The 19,925-nt window shown below is 57.5% G+C and overlaps 1 protein-coding gene across 3 annotated transcripts in view; it reads right to left on the bottom strand.

Moving 5' to 3' along the window:
* Nucleotides 1-19,624, bottom strand: part of PRKCD (protein kinase C delta) — a 31,728-nt gene extending 12,104 nt beyond the window's left edge. The window contains exons 1-4 of one of the 3 annotated variants that reach the window (XM_033210128.1): nt 19,394-19,624; nt 15,692-15,803; nt 2,332-2,465; nt 764-963 (exon numbers count right to left, since the gene is read on the bottom strand). In XM_033210128.1, the coding sequence (XP_033066019.1) occupies nt 764-963; nt 2,332-2,446 (315 nt within the window). In that variant the 5' untranslated portion in view covers nt 2,447-2,465; nt 15,692-15,803; nt 19,394-19,624. The remainder of the gene's footprint in view (nt 1-763; nt 964-2,331; nt 2,466-15,691; nt 15,804-19,393) is intronic. The other 2 variants (XM_033210129.1, XM_033210130.1) reach the window with 2 other exon arrangements.
* Between the last annotated feature and the right edge of the window lie 301 nt (nt 19,625-19,925).

Raw genomic sequence — 19,925 nt, 5'->3', positions numbered from 1 at the left:
ATGTAACCCCAGGGGACTTCTGCCAGCGCTGGCATCCTGTGGCCACCCAGAATACACAGCTGCACATGGCCAGGTGGCCACTTGCTTGTGCTGAGTGTCCATTTCAGCAGGTAAGTAGATGGGACCATAAGCCTCCCCTTCTCCCACCTCGCTGCTGTTAAAGGTCACTATGTTGCCCCCTCAATGGCTGCCAAGGTCTAGAATATATGCGAAGATTCCAAAAAGAACTGGAATAATGGGTGCCTCTGGGAAGGAGGCCTGGTGGCCTGGTTTTGGGGCAGGGACACACCCTTTTGTGCAGTTAAAAATGTTTTACTATGTGCATATCCTGCCTTTCCAAAATTAAAAAGGAAAAAGTAGTCACAATAAGGAAGTTGGCTGTCTTTAGCACCTGCTATGTGTCAGGTTCTGCAATAAGCCCTGTACATCCAGCTGCTCCTTTCATTTGAACAACTGACCCTGAGGTAGGCACATTTAGTAGCGCCCTCCCTTAACAGATGTGGAAGCAGAAGCTCAGAGAGGCTGGGAATCTGGTGAATTGCAGAGCCGGGATTCACACCCAGGCCACATTGGCTGCAGGGCTGGACTGGTGGCCAGCACAGGGCCTGGTGCCCTTCAGCTGTGCTCACTAACCGAGCCCACGCACTGATGCAGGCATGCGCACGTGAGCGTGAGCGCGTGCGCACGCGCACACACACACACACACACACACACACACACACACGTGCGCACACACACACGGCACGGCTCGTGCGCCCCTCACCCAGAACTCAGCCTTGCCGTTGTTCTTCTTGCAGCGCTCGGCCAGCACCGACACACCCACGGTCACCTCAGACACTGGCTCCTCGGCTGCCCGCATTAGCACGATCTGGATGACGCGGCCCTCGTAGATGTGGGCATCGAATGTCGACTTCCACTCAGGATACATGGTTGGTTTCTTCTGCACCAGTGTTTTCCCACGCTCTGCAACGAGGCCAGGCAGGGAAGGTTGGGTCAGGGCCCCTCTGTCCCTCCCTCCTGGATCTCCACGGCCTTCCCCTGGCAGAATCTGCCTGACTCTTCTGCTCTGAGGGCCTGCTGTGGTCCCCCAGTGTCCTCTAGAGCACAGAACTGTCTCGGGCACCCTGCTAGGTCCTCCCTCCAGGCCTTTGTTCCTGCTGGTCCCTCTTCCTGTGTCCCTCTTGCTCCAGCTCCATTTAAATGTCGCCTGCCCTTATGTATTCACTCAGGGAACATGGGCTGACAGCTCCTGCATGCCAGCCATAATATTCGAGGCGTGGAACACAGCTGAAAGAAAAGCTACATCGGGGCCTGTCCTCCTGGATCCCCAGGCCCGGGGGGTGAATGCACCAACTCCTTCCTCAAGTAACTGTTTTTTTTTTTTTTTTTGAGGCGGAGTCTCGCTCTGTCGCCCAGGCTGGAGTGCAGTGGCCGGATCTCAGCTCACTGCAAGCTCCGCCTCCCGGGTTTAAGCCATTCTCCTGCCTCAGCCTCCCGAGTAGCTGGGACTACAGGCGCCCGCCATGTCGCCCGGCTAGTTTTTGTATTTTTAGTAGAGACGGGGTTTCACCGTGTTAGCCAGGATGGTCTCGATCTCCTGACCTCGTGATCCGCCCGTCTCGGCCTCCCAAAGTGCTGGGATTACAGGCTTGAGCCACCGCGCCCGGCCAAGTAACTGTTAAGTCACAGCTGTGATGAGACTGAAGAGGGTAAGGCTGGTAGTGCTAGACTTGCCTATGGTCAAGTGGCCACAGGGTCAAGCCTAAGGGTCAGGGAAGATTTCCTAGAGGAAGGGACAGTTTAGCTGAGAGCTGAGGGACAACTAGGGGTTCACCAGGCCAGGGCAAAAGCAAGAGGGAATGGTGTGAGGTATGTGCTTCCTCCAGGAAGTCCTCCCTGAACTCAGGTTCAGAGGGTGCCTTCTCTGGGCTTCCCTATTGCAGGACTCACTGCTTTGTGACAGGCCTGGTTTCCTCACCTGACTATGAACCCCATGAGGGCAGGGCCAAGTCAGTCCTGGAGCATGACAGTATCCTCAGTGCCCAGCACGGGCCCTGGCACAGACGGACATGTAAAAACTGTTGGGTAAAACAACCAGTGGAGGAGGAGCCAGAAACTCCAAGCCTTCCAAGGAGGGCTCAATTTGGCCAGTGTTTGCGGCCCTATAGAGACTCAGTGGCCTCTGCCTTCATAGCTGAATGGGGCAGGGAGCCAAGGATGAGGAAGAGCAGAATCCTTCAGAGGTTGTAGGGAACAAGGCCAGACCCCTCCAGTCCCTCCAGCTGGGCCCAGATTCCCAGCCCTTCTCCAGGGTCCAGCCTCCACGCCTACCTGTGCTGAGCGCCTCCTTCATCTTCACGGCACAGAAGGGCTGGTTCGCCTCGTCCTCAGCCTGCAGGGAGCCCAGCTCATAGGAGTTGAAGGCGATGCGCAGGAATGGCGCCATGGCAGGGCCTGCAGTGGGCCTGTGCACACAGAGGGATGAGGCCAGGCGGCTGGGCAGGACTAGTGGGAACAGTCACAGGCAGCATTCAGGGACCCACTCCCCCAGGCCTCTCCCACAATTGGATTTGGCCCACGTGGTGCATATACACACTAGTCTCAGTTGCCAGTGTTAAAAACTGAGAGGTTTGCCGGGTGCAGTGGCTCACGCCTGTAATCCCAGCACTTTGGGAGGCCAAGGTAGGCAGATGGCCTGAGGTCAGGAGTTCGAGACCAGCCTGACCAACATGGTGAAAAGCTGTCTCTACTGAAAATTAGCTGGGTGTGGTGGTGCATGCCCGTAATCCCAGCTACTTGGGAGGCTGAGGCAGGAGAATCACTTGAACCCGGGAGGCGGAGGTTGCAGTGAGCCGAGATCACGCCACTACACTCCAGTCTGGGTGACAAGAGCCAAACTCTATCTCAAAAAAAAAAAAAAAAAGAAAAGAAAAGAAAAACATTGAGAGGTTTATGTAAGTCTGGATTTGTGGCGTCTCTGGTAAAACTGGAAAATGTGACGTTGGGTCCACTGGGCAACAGCCAGCTAGCAATGGGATGGCTGCCCTCCATCCATCTACCCCAGGCCAAGGGCACTCTCTTCACTCCTCCTCAAAACCTACCTGGGCCCTGGTGGCATTTGCATCTGTCACCCCAAGATATTCATTTGGGGAGTCACTCAGTGCCTCCCTAAGTACCCTATTGCTGGGCACCTACTCCCTGCCAGGCACCTGGTATGTGCCATTGTCATCTGGTAAGGGGATGGGACAGTGCCGCCTCTTTTTCCCATCCTGCCCCATGCAGCCCTTCGTGATTTTCTAAGTTTGGGGTTTTTTCTTCATAACCACCCAGGCAGACAAGCAGGGCCAAAATAAACACCCCCACTTTTCAAATGGGGAAACTGAAATTCTAAGGCAGAATCAGAACCAAAAGCTGACATTCCACTAACTTGGCACCCACTTTGTCCAGGGATCAGGGCAATGAGAGGCTCTGCCTACATCAGTGTGCCTGACCCTTCTAACTTGATCTCTTGGGGTCAAGTGCCTCTTGCCTGCCTGGAAGGTTGTCTGCACCTTCAAACTAATTATTTCCCCAAATATAAAACAGGTGGGCATGGTGGCTCACTCCCATAATCTCGGTACTTCAGGAGGCCAAGGTAAGAGGATCACTTGAGGCCAAGAGTTCAAGGCAGCCATGATCGTGCCAGTGCGCTCCAGCACGTGCAGCAGAGTGGGACCCTGTCTCTTAAAAAAAACCAAACTGCCCAGGCGCGGTGGCTCACGCCTATCATCTCAGCACTTTGGGAGGCCAAGGTGGGCAGGTCACCTGAGGTCGGGAGTTTGAGACCAGCCTGGCCAACATGGTGAAACCCTGTCTCTACTAAAAATACAAAACCTAGCCTGGTGTGGTGGCACATGCCTGTAATCCCAGCCATTTGGGAGGCTGAGGACAGGAGAATGGCTTGAACCTCGGAGGCAGAGGTTGCAGTGAGCTGAGACTACGCCATTGCACTCCAGCCTGGGCAACAGAGGGAGACTCTGCCTCAGAAACAAAACAAAACAAAACAAAACAAAACAAAAAACCCAAACTGTATTTTAATGTACAATGTAACGCTGAATGTGCCTTGCAGATTCACACACAGCAGCTCCCACACTCCTGGGTTTCTCACCATTCTCTAGGTTAATGTTTACTATAGTAAGTGACCCACTTGTGAAGGACACTCAGGTGTGTAAGCACCTATGTGCACACTGGCTTCTGCCCAGGCCCCACGAGGTTGCTCCATAGCCTTGGTTGAGGGAGCGCTCACTTGATTTTGTGCACATGCACGTGTATTCACTCCATCCTGAACATAAGCCAGCACACAGGGGCACACTCAGACACACACGTGTGCATGCACACACAACAGCTGCCCAGCCCCAGATGACTTCCTCCAGCTCCTGCACAAGGTGGCCAGAGCAGCGGCCAGATCTGCTGGGAGCTCCTAGCTCAGATGAACTCACAGCAAATGCTGACCTCACCCTGCAGCCCAGCCCAGTGAGTCCAGGCAGCCCTCTGAGGCCAGCAGCTGCCAGAGCAGAGAGCAGGACCCAGGCGGGCAGACCCCACCACATCCCCTGCTCGGCCTTGGCTCCTACTCAGTGGATGTGAGAGTGGGTGTGCAAGCTCATGCATGTGCCCAAGTCCCAAAGCCTTCAGCTTGACACCAGCAGGTGGCCTGTGTGCCAGGCCAGCTGCCCATGACCTCTTGGTGGGCCACAGAGAGAGGGCCAGCTGGGGGCTGCTGCTGACTGCTCCCCAGGCTGCAGCATGCATGAATTGGTGCATGTGAGGTTGCACGGGTCTACTGGTGCGTGCGATTATATGCAGCCATTGGAGTGGGTGGCACATGGTGGGCACTCAATTAATATTGGAGTGAAAAGCAAGCTACGTGGGCCTGGCCTCGCACATATGCAGGAGTCTGGTTGAGCATCCCAAACCCGTAAGCAAGACGGACATCTTGCTCCTCTTGCTGCCTGGCTTGGCCCTGAGGGTCCAAGAGATCCAGCACCCAGGTGAGTGCTCCCTGGATCTGGAATGATTGCCAGGTCTGTGTCCACACATCCAGGGCCTGATCCAGCAGATGCAGCTCTGCTGTTAGGAAAACCTGGAGACCCAGCTGGAGCAGTAAGCAACTTCTGAATGCCTCGGAGGATGATGAGGGTTGAGGGGACAGGGGCGCAGAGATAAAGGAGGAGCAAGTGTGTTGCAGGTGGCCTGGACTCCTAGGGGAGAGAGGCTCAGGGCAGTTAATGTGGCAAAATGATGGCCAGGCTGCCTGGGTGCTGCACCCTGACACCAACGTTGCCTTGGCTGTGGACTCTGTGCAGGTCACTTGGCCTTTCTGAGCCTCAGCCCTCCCATTTCCTGATGAGGAATAGTCTGTTGGCTCAGAGTTGTGGTGATAATGAAAACTCATGTAGGATGATGGCTACAATCAACCCAACAGGCCTTGGGGAGGGGGCCCTCTTACCGCTATCACGCCCTCTCACTGCAGCATCCATCCCTCACTGTGCACCTCCCTTCACAGTTTACAAAGCGCACTCGCATCCCCCACCGCATCCATTCCCCCTGCCCGGGAAGACAGCCTTGGTTACAGATCCCACTGCTCAGAAAGGGAAACCAGGTCTCCATGAACATACAACTCACTCAGGAGCACCAGATGCTCCAACATCGGCCAGCCAGGTCCTCCTCCCAGCCACCAACCTTTGGGGCCCAGCCCTGACAGCCCACAGGCTCCATGGCTTCCCCTGCCCCTGGCCTGCCCAGCAGGAGGTATCCGTGGGGACCACCCCAGGACTGCATGGAGGGTGGAGGAGACAGTGGGTCAGAGAAGCCCCACGAGGGTGAGGCAGAGCCCAGGACCTTCCCACCCGAGGATGGCCCTCCAGCTCTCTCAGGCCACACTCAGAGCAGCTGCTGCTCACAGTTAGAAGCCACCGGAGGGAAAACCACAATCACAGCAGGCCCCAGCCTAAACCTGCACCGCCAGGCTGCAGCGCCATGAGAACTGGGGAGCCATGGTCTTCATGGGCTGCCCCAAGGCTAACCAGCAGTAACCATAGGGTCAGACCCAACCTCCTAGGACTAAAACCAGGGCACGGGCTCTGGCCAGGTTCTGCCACCTCCTCTGCCCCTATTTGTACTACCCAGAGCCCCACATCTTCTTCTATCACTGTGTGACCCTGAGAGAGGTCCTGGGCCTCTCTGGGCCACAAGTCCCTGCTCTGCACAGCAGAGTCAGAGTCTGCCCCCTACCTCTCAGAGTATATGGCAGGGAGGAGGGGGTGAAGCAGCAGCACAAAAGCAAGGTGTGCTGACTATTTATAGCCCCCATGCAAATAGGACCCAGCCCACGGAGGCCCCAGAGGAAGACTGCTGGCTCAGCCCAGACTCATGGCTACTCTGCAGGGCCAGGGGATGCCTGGGGCTGGACCCCACACAGCCTCCATGGGGATAAGCTCCTTGGAGCCAGCCAGGCCTTTCCCAGCTGCCTAAGGGCTCCTAGTCTCTATTCTGCTTCTCCAGCCTACAGCAGAGGCAGTTCTATGAAGCAGAGAGCACCAGACTAAGGGTCAGTGTCTAGGTATGAATCTTGGCTCCTCCACGTACAAGAAAGACAGTCCTTTTCTGAGGCCGACAATGTCGCAGATTACCTCTGTAATGACATTAGCTCACTTTATCCATATGCGGATCCAGAAGGGATTTTACTGATGGGCATTTTACTGATGAAGAAACCAAAGCTCAGAGAAGCTATGTAACTTTCCAAGGTCACACAGTCAGTAAGTGGTGGAAGGATAAATCCAGGCCTGCCTGATGTTGCAGCCCAGGTCCTTTCCAGTACGCCATGTTGGGAAGAAGAGGCCAAGAGAGATAAGAGGGTAGAGGTGGAGAGAGGAGGGTAGAGGTGGAGATGGATAAATGTGCCAGGAACAGCACACACAAACACACATGAAGACAAAAAAAAACAGGGAGGTAAGGGCTCTAAGAGACAGGTACCCCATGATTGACCAGTGGTCTTCCCCGCTGACCTCACCACTTGGACCAGCCTCCATTTCCAAAACCTGGGGAAGGGCCAGGCACGGTGGCTCATGCCTGTAATCTCAACACTTTGGGAGGCCGAGGCGGGCAGATCACCTGAGGTCAGGAGTTCGAGACAAGCCTGGCCAAGAAGTGAAAACCTGTCTCTACTAAAATACAAAAATTAGCCAGGTGTGGTGGCAGGCACCTGTAATCCCACCTACTTTGGAGGCTGAGGCAGAAGACTTGCTTGAACCTGGGAGGGAGAGGTTGCAGTGAGCCGAGATCATGCCACTGCACTCCAGCCTGAGCAACAGAGTGACACTCTGTCTCAAAAAATAAAAATAAAAACAAATAAAACAAAAACAAAACCTAGGGAAGGCTTGGTCACACTGGATCCCAGCCCCAGCGAATGTGAGCCCCAAATCAGCAGCCCATAGGTAAGGAAAGGCAGTAGCTAGGCCAGGCCAGAGAAGGCAGGTCACCTCCTTTGGGACAAATGGAAACCTGTTCCCAGCCAGTACCCAGCAGCGGGCAAGGCTGGCCTCAAGGTGATCAGAGCGACCTTGGGTTTGGAGCTCCCAGGCACAGAACTCCGGGTTGTCTCCAGCAGACAAGTATGTGTGCTACACATCCACATGTGTGCTGGTGTATACCAGCAAAGGAGGCTGGGGTGAGGGACATGGCCTGAGGAGCGCCAGCAGGAACAGGAATGCATTTGCTAATTTTTCTACATCACATGTAAATTGTTGGATAATGGTTTTGTCAAAGGTGAAAAACCCTAACAAGCCAATCTCTCTACAAGAGACGGGTCTTCAGAGACTGGCATGCCCATCTCCCCATTGTACAGAGGAGGAGACTGAGGCCAAGGTAGTGCAGTGAGGGTCCCCTGGCTCCCAGATCCGGCCTGGTCCCCTCCACCCCATCCCTTCCCTGGTGTTTGATTCTGCCTCACAGGCCACAGGGTGATGCCCGTTGGTCAGAGCAGTAAGCTGGGTTGGAGGAAAGAGGCTTGATCAGGCTGCTGGGGGGAGGTGTGTGAGAGCAGAGTGAGGCTGCCTCAGAAATGTCTAAGGGAGAAACGAGGTGGCATGTTGAGGTCAGTCAAAGCAAGGGTAATGAAAGACCGGTTGCAGCCCCTCGTGGGTATAGGGGGGTCTGGATCCCTTGAACAGGCTACCGGGGAGCAGGGGATGTCCCCCATGCCACCTACTGCAGCCCTGTCCCACACACACCTGACACCTGTCACGGAAGCCACAACTGCATAGCAGGTGGCACAAAGTGGGGGCCCTCCTAAGGATGCAGACTCTGCCTGGGGGAGTCCACAGTGCAGCCTGCCACAGACTTGCAGATGAATAAAGGAGGGTGGAGGAGACCAAGGCCCAGGCAGGCGCAGGAAGGACAGTGAGAGGAAGTGTGATCAGCAGGAGGGTGCAGGACTGGTCCCGGCAGTCATGGCAGGGCAAGGGGGCCGGGCATGGTGGAGCTGCCAGGTTGGGTAGGCAGGTAGGTGGTAGCTGGGCTGGGAGGCTGGCCGCCTAGATGGCCTTCCCAGCGGAAACAAGGCAATGAGACCATGCGGGTTTCACAACCCAGGAAGTGGGCTCAGCAAGAGGAACAGGAGGTGGGAGGGGAAAGGCTAGCAAGACCCTTTAGTGTTCCTCCACCAGGGCCCATCCCCTAGCCTCTACATGTGCTGAGATAAGAACCAGATCTATGGACTCAGGTCACAGCCAAGTCCCAGGGCAAGGGATGCTCCCCACACCTGCTCCTCCCAGCACAGGTACCTCATCGCCCAGCCAGGGCTCCTCCTGGGCCCCTCCCTCACCCCACACAGACCAACCACTGCCTGTAGCCTCTCCTCCCCTTACCCAGCTCCCTCCCTGCTGTCACCACCTCTGGTCCCCCCCTACCCATTCTTCCCACAGCTGGGAACCTCCTAGGCTCTCACTGCCCCGGGAGAAAACCCAGACCTCTCCAGGCCTTCCAGGCTCCCCACTCCCTGGCCCTGTCCTGCTCTCTACCTCAATCCCTGCTCTGGCTACTCTGTGAACATGTGTCTCATTTCCCAGCCCCCATGTTTTTGCAGATGTTGTTCCCTCAGCTGGAATGGCCTTCTGAATTCCCACAGATCCTTCCAGGCAGCTCAGAAGGCTGGCCCTGGGGGACTTTTCCCACCTCTCAGGAAGCTAGCTGCTTTCCCACTGGTAACCTCTGCCACACCAGGCCCATAGAACTACAGCCTGGTGGGGGCCAGTCACATAAATATGTGATTACAAAGAAGAGTAAGACCTCTGTAGGATGCGCAGCACAGGCAGTGAGTACTAGGGAGTGATGGGGGCTGGAGGAGAATGGAGGCTGCAGGGACCTGTTGGCTGGGGGCCTTTGATCTGAGGGTCAGCAGGAGCATAATGACCTGCCCTGCCAGAGGGTCTGGAAGGGTCAGAGGGGCAGGACTTGGGAGCCTGGCTGTCATCAGCTCACATCCACCCCCTGCCAGCTTGCGTGGGGTGGGGCCTCCTTGGAAGGAAGCCACCAGGCACAGGCCTCAAGTCACCAGCCAGCCCTGGGATATGAGGAGCCCTGGGCTCAGTCAGAGGGGTGTGCCCCAGGTACCCCGAGAGAGGAACAAAGGCCCCTTCATGGCAAGAGCCAGAGGGCCAGATCCTGTGAGGACAAGGGGCCTCTGTGAGGAGCCAGGGTGGGGGACGCAGCTGGGTCTCTCCACGAATAACCACACATGTGTGCACACACAGGCACACCCGCCAACCCAAACAGGACACAGGGAGCCCCGCTCAACATCAGACACACACATGCACACAGCTGGAGCCACAGGTACGTACACACACTGCTATGATGACTCAGGCGCACACGCACACAGAAACACACCCCCTCACCGGCTCTCACATCTCAACAGACACCCAGGCCCACACAGACCACACCCGACCACATAGGCTCCACATGCACGTGGGGTGCCACAAGCTGTAATGTACACACTGGCACAGAGATGCTCTGAGGCAGACACAGAAACAAACATACAGGCCTGGAAGGACCCCACATCCCTGACTAGTCTGGCACCATGAAAGTCCAAATTTAGCTTTTTCCACCGCAGCCCCCAGGCACAATAGCTGGGGAATGGAGGAGGGGCAGAAGGGCAGCTGGTGTCAGGCTAGGCTGGGCCTTTCCACCCAGGGAGGCGAAGAAAGTCCCTCTTAGTCCAGAGCAAAGTCTAAAGTGTGTAAGGGAAGGAGTGGGTTGGTCAGGCGCATCACTGGGCAGGCCTCTGCCCGCCCGCCCACCTGCCTGCAGGGACCTGAAGCTGTGGTGGAGGTTGATGGTCACAGGTGGCAATCACAGGCCTGGTGCACAGGCGGAGGGGAGGGCTTGAACCTGTGCTGGTAGGGCAGTAAGCCGGGCACCCCAGGCGCAAGTTCCATGAGCTCCAGGCTCACTGTGCAGAAACCGAAAGAGAGGTTGAGCAAGTTCAACCAAAGCCACAAAGCCAATGGGGCAGACCCGGGGGAAGTGGGGAGAGAGCCTCCAGCTCTAGTCCTAGAACTGTCCATCTGGCCTCCAACGGGGTGAAGGCATGTGTTTGGAGGTAGGAAGAGCTCCATCAGCCCCCAATACAAGAGCCTTACTCCTTAGCCCTTCTTTCTCCCACAGAGTTTCCATGATTTTCCAGATTGTTTACCATTGGAAACAATCATTTTGTGTTTGGGAGAAGACAAGATGGCCACCTAAGCCTTCTGCCAGCCATCCCCAGGATCTGGGCAGGGTCCACATGATGCTTTCCCACTTTGGGGATCTTGAGAAAGCTGGGAGAGAGGCAGGACCATCCTACATGGTGGGCCATCCCATAGCAGGCAGCTGACAGAGGAACCGGCGAGCTTGGACCTAGACAGGTCTAGCTCAGATCTGCTGCCTGGGTGCTCCGCGATCTTGGCCCAAGTGCTCTGGTGTCTTCCAGACTTCCTTGGATCGGTGGGAAAAGAGGCTCTGTTAAGCCCTCCAGCCACAGGGTGCCCTGTTCTGGCCTGAGGCTCTAGGCAGAACCGGGCTGAGGCAGGCAGCATGAGTCCACTGGCAGAGGCTGGCCAGCTACTGCCCCTCCCAGGGCTCCAGCCTCCCTATCTCAACAATGGAGACCTCTAAGCTTTCTCCATCCCTGACACTGGAGGACCCTGAGATCCTCCTCCCACACCAACAACCCCAGCCCACAACCTACACCATGACAGACATCTGATCCAGCCTCAGGCCTTCGCGACTGCCTGCTGTGCCACGGCAGACATCTGATCCAGCCTCAGGCCTTGGCGACTGCCTGCTGTGCTCTGCCTGTTTACCCAACACGGCCATAGACATGATCCAAAGCTTCCGGAGCTGTTGTGAAAACAGCGGCTCAGCCACCACAAGCCTGCCCTCCTGGGTGCCTTGGCAGGGACTTTTGAGGGATAGCCATCCCAGTCCTGTTCCTGGGGCCTCTCAAACGCTCCCCAACCCCTTAGAAGGCCTGTTGAGCCCTCTCCGCCCCAATCCTGACTTTAGGCTCCCTGTCTCTACTTTGGGCCCAGACCCTCCTGAACTTCAGGCTTGTGGGCCCACCTGCCTCCCTGGCTTCACCACATGAAAGACTCTAGAAGAGCTCAAGCCTGCCCACACCAGTACCCCACCATTTCCCTCCCAGCACTCCTCATCCACTAGGAGTGCACGAGCTCATGCAGTGGCTCAGGCCAGACAGCTCCTCCTGCTCCCCACACAATAAGGCCATCCCGTCTGCCACTGCAGCCTGTCCTCAAGTCTCAAATCCTCTCTTCTCCCACCACCACCATCCCCAGGCTCTGCACCTGCCTTCTGACTGCTCTCTATCCTCTACCCTGGCACCCACGGTCCCGCTGCTCCAGTCACCAGACGAGGCTTTTCAGACGGATTTTGTCACCCCCTACCCAAGCCCCCAGTGCCTCCCATTGCCCCTCTGACAAGCCCAGACTCCTCCCCTCAGCCTGCTCCATGCAGCCTGGTCCCTGCCACCCCCCCTCCCCAACCCCTCGCTGCTACCTCCCTGACCTCTCAGGCGGCTGCCTTTCCCTCACTCCTGTGCCCCAGCGACGCTGACCCCTTTCAGTTCCCGGAGCAGCCAGTTCCTTCCCGCTTAGAAGCCTCTGGGCTTGCTGTTCCGTCTTCCTGCTCCACCCCACCCCACACAGTGGCTCTTTCCCATCATTCATGTCTCACATGACACTCCCTGATCTGCCCATTTCACAGATGAGGAAAGCGGGGAGCAGTCCAGTCCCTGGCTCAAGGGTGCACAGCCAGTAAATATTGAGCAAGGATTCAATCACGGTCTGTCTGATGCCCGCATAAGTCCTGCTCCTAAGCCTTCAGGATACCCTCACCCACACTCCCCACCCAGGCCCATTCATCTTTCGCTCTCCAGCCCTCAGGCCCCTGATGCTTGCATCACTGTCCTTACCACTCCTCAACATTTCTCACCCCTAGCCTCTTGGTCCCACACAGTGAAGGCCAATGCTCAGCCCAACCCTGACTGTGCTGACCTTCTTCGTGTCCCTGGGACAGGCTGGGCCCTGCCCCCAGCTGCTGTGTATGTAGGGGGTTTTCTAGCTCCCCCTACTCTTCTAGCCTCCATCATACCCAGATGCCCACTCCCTGCCCCAGCCCAAAGGCTGACTCCAGGGGTCTGAAGGGTAAGCAGGCTGGCAGGAGGGCTTACGTCCACCCCCTCATTCCCAGCCAATTCTCCCAGCCTAATGTCCTGCAGGAGGCCAGAGCTGGAGAGTGCTAAGGGGAGCCCTGAGGGGGCAGCAGGCAGCTGCAGACTGCCTTTCCCCTCCCTGCATCCATTTGTCATGAGATCTATTTTCTCCCTTTGAAAGGGAGTGAGGGGGAGAAGAGCAGGCAAGGGCTGGGCTGCTGAGTGGGCGGAGCTGCTCCACCGGGAGCTCCTCTCCTCAGAAGACATGGAACCTATTGAACCAGTAGGGTGCTGCCACTGGAGGCAGAATTGAGGGGGATGAGGGAGTCAGAGACCTGGCTCCTCGGCCAGGCTCCATAGCACCTGGCCATGTAACACCGGACCAGTGCCCAGCCCATCAGATCATAATTCCCCCTCATCAGTCCCACTTGCTATTTTTTGAATAGTTCCCATGAACTGGGCACTAAATGCTTTACATAGCTACAGTTTCTACTCATTCAACTCTGACAATGTGCTAAGCACGATGCTAGCTACTTTGCATATGTTATCTGTCATTTCTGCTCAACCTCATCAAGATGGATGTTATCATTATCTCATCTGTCAGGGGGAAACTGAGGCACTGAGAGGCAAAGCCACTTGCCCAGGCTCATTCATAGAGCTGCTGGGAGCTGCCTAGTCACTGAGATGCAGTCCAGCCATCACCACTCTCAAGGGGGCCATGCCTACCAGAGCTGATGCTCTTGAGCCTCGGCTTACAGGGTCAGAGCAAGAAAGGTGTGGGGACGAGAAAGTTGTGAGGACTGCAGGGGACTTCATGACCTGCCCCCTGCCCTTCTCCTAGAGACCCCCAAAAAGGCCTGGGCAGCCCTGGCAGTGAAAAGCCTGGTCAGTCAGCCTAACCCGGTGGCCAGATGCTGCTTCCCTGGGCAGGCAAGGCAGGGGCGGAGCAAGGCGTAGAGCCGCGGACAGAGGGCTGGTCAGTCCCACTCCAAAACCACTTCCTGGGCAGCCCAGAGGAAGTGAGCCTCCGGAAACGCCTCGGACAGACAGGCCTCTCCCCTAGGCCCAGCCTTTGGGAAGTGAACAGACCACCCCTGCCAACCTCTCAGTCCCTAGAGCCCAGCAACTCCACTCCCTCTAGGCATGGACGCTGTGGGGGACACAGGCGTTGATAGGACCCCCACCCACTGTGGGCACACTGGCCAGACAGCCTACTTCCTCTGCTGTGGCACTAGGCACACGGTGCTGGCACAGCTGACACGCCTCTTCCCTGCACTCGTATCTCCCATCTCCCATGCCAAGCCCTGGTCGGCCTGGAGCCTGGGGCCAGGTGGGAGGGTGGCTGCTGAACGCATGGGCAGAGCCCACCTACCAGGGTGGCCCAGCCCCCCTTAACCCCCTGAGATCACAGCCACACCTGGAACTTCCCCCTCAGGTGCCAGATGCAGGTCGGACCTTGCTGGGCTGTGACTCTGACCAGGGCCCCCCTTCCTGACCCCAGAATGGGCACAGTGTGGTATGTGTGGGAAGGCATTTGAGTGCATGGATGCCAATGGTAACTGGGAGATCATCTGTGTGTGCGTGAGTGTGCCATGAGTGGCTGCATGTGAGCACCTGTGAACCTGCATGCCCACATGGGTGGTGCACGCACAGGAACTCATGAGTCTGTGGGTGTGCATGGCCACTGCAGCCTGGCTTGCCATATCCCCGTGTGAGCACGCATATGTCTGTGCAGCTGGCGGGTGATGTCTGAGGATTTACCGTGGGCTGTCTCCAAGACTAATCAAACTCCTTAGAAAACAAGGCTGAGTGACGGAAAGGGCTGGCTCTTCAGAACACAGGTGGCAGAGGCCCCTACACAGCCAAAGGCACTTCACTTCCTCCATACCAGGTTTAGGGATAGGTCCAATACACTGAAGGCCCAGTGAAGACTATTCCTGTTCTGCCCCAACTCCTACCCCAGGAGTGAGGGCCCTGACCTCCTTTCTGCCCCCTAACCCAGCGTCAGGCCCAGGAAGCCCAGCCCTTATGGCTCTACTCACAGACCTATAAGTGTGTAACAGCCAGTGGGGCTGGCTGCGGGGGTCTGGTCAGGGAGCACTCCTGGAGGAAAAACGGTCTTTGCTATCCCCCCACTGTCACTCCCAGGCTCCAGCTTCATTAGCACCCATACCCACCGCCAGAACCCTACTCACTGGGGCCCAGTCACCAGCCTGGAGTGTGTATGGAGTCACCCACAGCAATGTTTTCATGGTAGTGGGGCTGAAGGAGGCAAGGCTTGCCTCAAAACGAGGAATTTCCAGCTTTCTGAGGCTCTTCAGAGAGACTGCAGCCTTCCCGGCATTGTTCCAGACTCTGCCTAGCTCCCCTTGAATCTGGAAGCTGACGAGAGGGACTGAGCCCTGCTCGGGGTCCAGAGAAGTGGGGAAAATGGAGGGGCCTGGGGTGTGGAAGACAGCTCAGCTGTACCTGGAGCTGGAGACCCCATTCCATCCCCCTGCAGTGTCCAACCCACTGTGGGGCCCACGGGGAATCTCATCGTCCTTGTGTGACGATGAGGACAGTTTGAGGCAGATACAGGGCCAAGGAAAAGCTGATACATCCACCCTCAATCTTTGGCCCACGAGCCACCCTCTCTCTAACTGACCAAAAAAGTGTTACTACTTCTTGCCCCAAACTAATAGTAGGCCCCAGGCCTCTGAGCTCCAAGGCGAGAGCATTCGGGGCCAGAGCCAGGTTCCAGGCGGGAAGTTCCTCACGAGCAGAGAGCCCCCCTCCATAGACAGGGCAAACAGCTGCGGCCCCTGGCCACACAGGGCCCACAACCAGATCAAGGACTCTGCATGCATGCCCAACACCATCCAGTCCCACAGCAAAGGACAGGGAGGACAGAGAGGAAAGCCACGGCTGCGCACCGTCCATCTGCCTAAGAGAACTCAGTCCTACCTGGGGCTCCCAGCTCCCACTTGTCCTTAGTCCTGGCTCCTGCTGCTGCTGCAACACACCAACCACCAGGAGAAACAGGCCTGCACCCTTGCCTGGCCCGTTCCCTGCGGACCTGTAGGAACAGGAGGAAACAGCTGAGCCGGGAGGCACCGCCAAACAGGCTCTCCCCATCTGCCAGTCCCGGCATGGCTGACAGGCCCAGTTCAGTCTCTCCTGGCCCTAAAACCTCGGGTCTCTCTGGATGTGGCTTTCCCTTCCTTGAAATGTGGTGTTGGGTCCAACTTTTCCTGGACACCACTATGTGTCCATTCCATGTTAGGGGCTGGAACACTGTGTCCCTGCCTTCAGCACATTTCCAGCCTGGTGAGGAAGCCAATAACACAGCAAAAACCTGTTCCCGACTCTCCTGTCTGCGGGAGGTTGCCCTGCAGGCTTAGGAGTCCTAGGGTGCAATGAAGTACCACACCACTTTATGGCCTAGAGCAATTCCCCTGAGCCTCAGTTTTTTTAATGGGGAAACTACTAGCCCCCTCTCCCCAGGTGGTTCTGAGGTTCCAATGATGTGGCGGGCCAGCTCCTGTGCTGGACTCACGTTGAGAATGCCAAATGACTGACTTTTTTTTTTTTTTTTTTTTTAATGTGGCAGGGTCTCGCTCTATCACCCAGGCTGGAGTGCAGTGGCACAATCTTGGCTCACTGCAACCTCCACCTCCTGGTCTCAAGTGATTCTTGTGCCTCAGTCTCCTAAGCGGCTGAGATTACAGGCGCGCACCACCACGCCCAGCTAATTTTTGTATTTTCAGTAGAGATAAAATGTTGTCCAGGCTGGTCTCAAACTCCTGACCAAGTAATCCACCGCCTCAGCTTCCCAAAATGCTGGGATTACAAGTGTGAGCCACCGTGCCCAGCCTGAAGAGTGACATTTTTTAATCTCTTGTAGTTCAGGTGATTCTCACATTACTATTGTGCCCATTACACAGCTGAAAAAACTGAGGCCTGGAGATATCCTGGAAGGAAGAAATGGCAAAGGTAGCAAGGTACTCTGTGTCTCCTGGCTGAAAGGCCTAAGCATTTTTTCTGAAGGCCAGCTCAAGCCTCTAAGAAAGATTCTGCTCCCCAGATGTGAGCCCCTCCCCCAGCTGGAGACCCCCATCACCATTCCCTGGGGGTAGAGGCATCCTTGGCTTTATCTTTTTGTCTGTACTTTAAATTATTTCTAATTTTAATCTAAACTGTGCCAGTTAAATGGTGTCAGCGCCCTGCAGTCACAGCTCTGAATCACCCCCCACCCCTCTCTCCCCCATCGCTGCTACTGACACTAAGGGCTGGTGAGGGAGGGGCTGTCATGCAGGCTGAACAGGGCTGGGTATTAGGGGCTCTGTCTGGGCATCCTCCCTCCCTCAAGCTGCTTGGTCAAGGAGATGGGAAGGGGCAACAGACAGGCAGGAAATTGGGTTGGATACTGTCTGGGCTTTCTTTAACCCCAGCTCCCAGGAGAATGGGAACCACATAGCCGGGGGTGGTGACAACATAAGACTTCGCATGTGCTGTGTTCTCACTATGGGCCAAGACTGTGTTAAAGGACCTTTAACATAGGACCTTTTGTCCTCACAACTTTCTCCATTCTGCAGATAAGGACACTCAGCCTTGAGAGGCCTAGCCTGGGTCTCTTGCTCTTAACAGGCACAAGCAAGTATTGGAGCCCAAATTATTCTTGGATCCAGAGCCCGAGGTCTTGGTCACAACACTGCTAACCCCAAGACTTGCCCTCTAGCCCTCTCCATGTGCACACCCACATCCTCATGGTCTCCCACACACTCACACACCCACACTGGGCTCTCACCTTCCCTCCCAGCACTGTCACCACACACCTTGTCACACCCCCTCCTGCTGCTAACACCCACGCCCAGGCACTCTCCGTTCCCCACAATCACAGTCATTCCCCAAGCATAGACCGTGTCCCACCAGTCACACACTCCTACCGTGACCACACACTGCCAGGCTTACCCCAGTACTGTCCCATCACATAGCCCTCACACCACCCCTCAGCCAGGTACAGCTGCCCAGACACCTCCACACCTCCCTGTCTCACACACACACACACACACACAACTGCACACATCACACACGAGCCATACAGCCTCCCTCTGCTGGCCTGCCAACCACGCCCCAGCTCACTCCACAGTAGGAACGAGGAAACCCCAGGGATCAGTCCCCTCCCTTAGTGACCAGGTGAGCCTGGTCACAGAAGCTCAGTGGCTCAGGGAGAGCCACACATGAGTACACGCACATACACACACTCATACAGATACACTCACACATGAGCCTGGTGGGCAGGCACCCAACACCAGGGGCTTCCACAATTAACAGATCTAAGGTACTCGTGGCCAGTTGGTCACCGTGATATACCCAGTATGCAACAGTGAAATCTCCAGACACACAAGGACACACACACTGGCAGACAAGGACACACACACACACACACACGAGTCTGGTGACAACAAAAACACCAAGAATGGTACACACAGTTGCAAAAGACACACACAGAGCCTCAGGACACAAACAGACATACACACATACACACAAGCAAGCCACACTTGCGAAAAAGGACACACATGCACAGGCAAGTCCCACAGTGACAGCACAGAAGCTGACACAGACACACGACATACCCACACACCCAGATACCAGTGACTTAGCACAAGGAGACAGCGTCCATGCATACAGGGTAGGCGTCAGAGAAGGGGACCCCCCCCTACACACTCACAGCAAATCCTTCTGACCAGGTTTAAGTGGGGGCTCAGTGGGGCTCTCCCGTGCCCCAAGAGTGAGGGAATTGGGGAAGTGGGAGCAGTTCCGACGGTGCTCTCCTTCTGCCTCTCCACCACCAGCCAGGAGGGCTCCCCCCTCTCTCCCCTCACCTGGCGGAGCCCCCACAACGCGAGTGGCATCTGGGTTGGGGGCGGGTGCAGACCGCACCGGGCAGGGACCACCCTGGGAGGGGTCTCAGAGGGGCGGAGGGGAGGGGCGGTAAGGGGGATGGTGGAGACTGGAGCCACGCCCAGCCCAGAGACGGATGAAGGGACCGAGAAAGACTCTTGAGACCGAAAGAAGAGACAGCGAGGAGGAGGCGCCGCGCGGGTCGGGCCTCCAGGGACCCAGGGGCGGGAGGCGAGGCCCGGCGGGCGGCCTGGCCTGGGCCCCGCGGTAGAGCGGATAGGCGGCTGGACCGGCAGGGGGCGGCAAGCGTGGGCCGGGGGCGCGGCTCCGGGAGAACGGGATCGAGGGGGCGGCCGGCGGGGGTAAGGGTGGGGGTGGGGCGATGGAGCACGCGGAGGGCGAGGGACTGACGGATCGGGTCTTGGAGAGGCGCGCAGGGGGAGAACACAGAGTGGGTGGCGACAGACGGACGGTCACAGGGCCCGGGAGATAGTCGGGAGGGACGGACGGGCCTCTCGGAGGAGCGGGAGACACACGGGCGGGCGGACAGAAAGACCTCAGCCCCCACTATCTGGTGGAGGGACGGACAGACAGACGGACGGGAGGACAGAGTCACCGGCAGGTCTCGGCGCGGCGGGACTTTCGCTGACCGCGGCTCAGTTTCTCAGTTTCGGAAACGGGAACCGGGCCGGGGAGGGGAAGGAAGGGCGTCGCGCCCTCGGGGTAGCCCCGATCCCGCGCCCGGTCCCGGCCCTAACTCACCTCCCCGCGCAGGGGCAGGCGCCAAGGGTCGCGGCGGCGGTGGCGGGGGGGCGGCTCCTCGGCGCGCGCGGACGGGGGTCGGCGCGGCGCTGACTGGGACGAGCCCAGCGGCCAGTGAGGTGTGGCCCGGGCCTCGGCACGGCGGGCGGGCGCCGGGGGTCGCTCGGGGGATCTGGGCTGCAGCCGCTTCGGGCTCCGGCGCCGCGGCACACGGAAGTGCGAGGGGGCGGGGCCGCGCGACCTCACCCAGGTGCCGCCGGCCCCGCCCCCGCCAGGCCCCGCCCCTGTCAGGCCCCGCCCCACCAGCTGCAACCAGGGACTGTGTCCCTCTGCCTCTTTCTGCGCGGGACACTGAGTCTCCCAGCCCCTCTGCCCTCCGTGGCCCGCTTCGCATCCTCCTGCGCAGCCCTCATAAGGGGCCCATTTTACAGAGAAGGCCGCTGAGGTCCGATGGGGAGGCGCCCCCCGCCCGCTGGGGCCTGGGAGGTACCGGCGGGGGTTCCCCCGCTCCCCACACCCACGCCCGGGACTC

Source organism: Trachypithecus francoisi, unplaced genomic scaffold (assembly GCF_009764315.1).
Source record: "Trachypithecus francoisi isolate TF-2019V2 unplaced genomic scaffold, Tfra_2.0 Lachesis_group0, whole genome shotgun sequence".
NCBI lineage: Eukaryota > Metazoa > Chordata > Mammalia > Primates > Cercopithecidae > Trachypithecus > Trachypithecus francoisi.
This window is presented reverse-complemented; position numbering and strand designations above follow the sequence as displayed.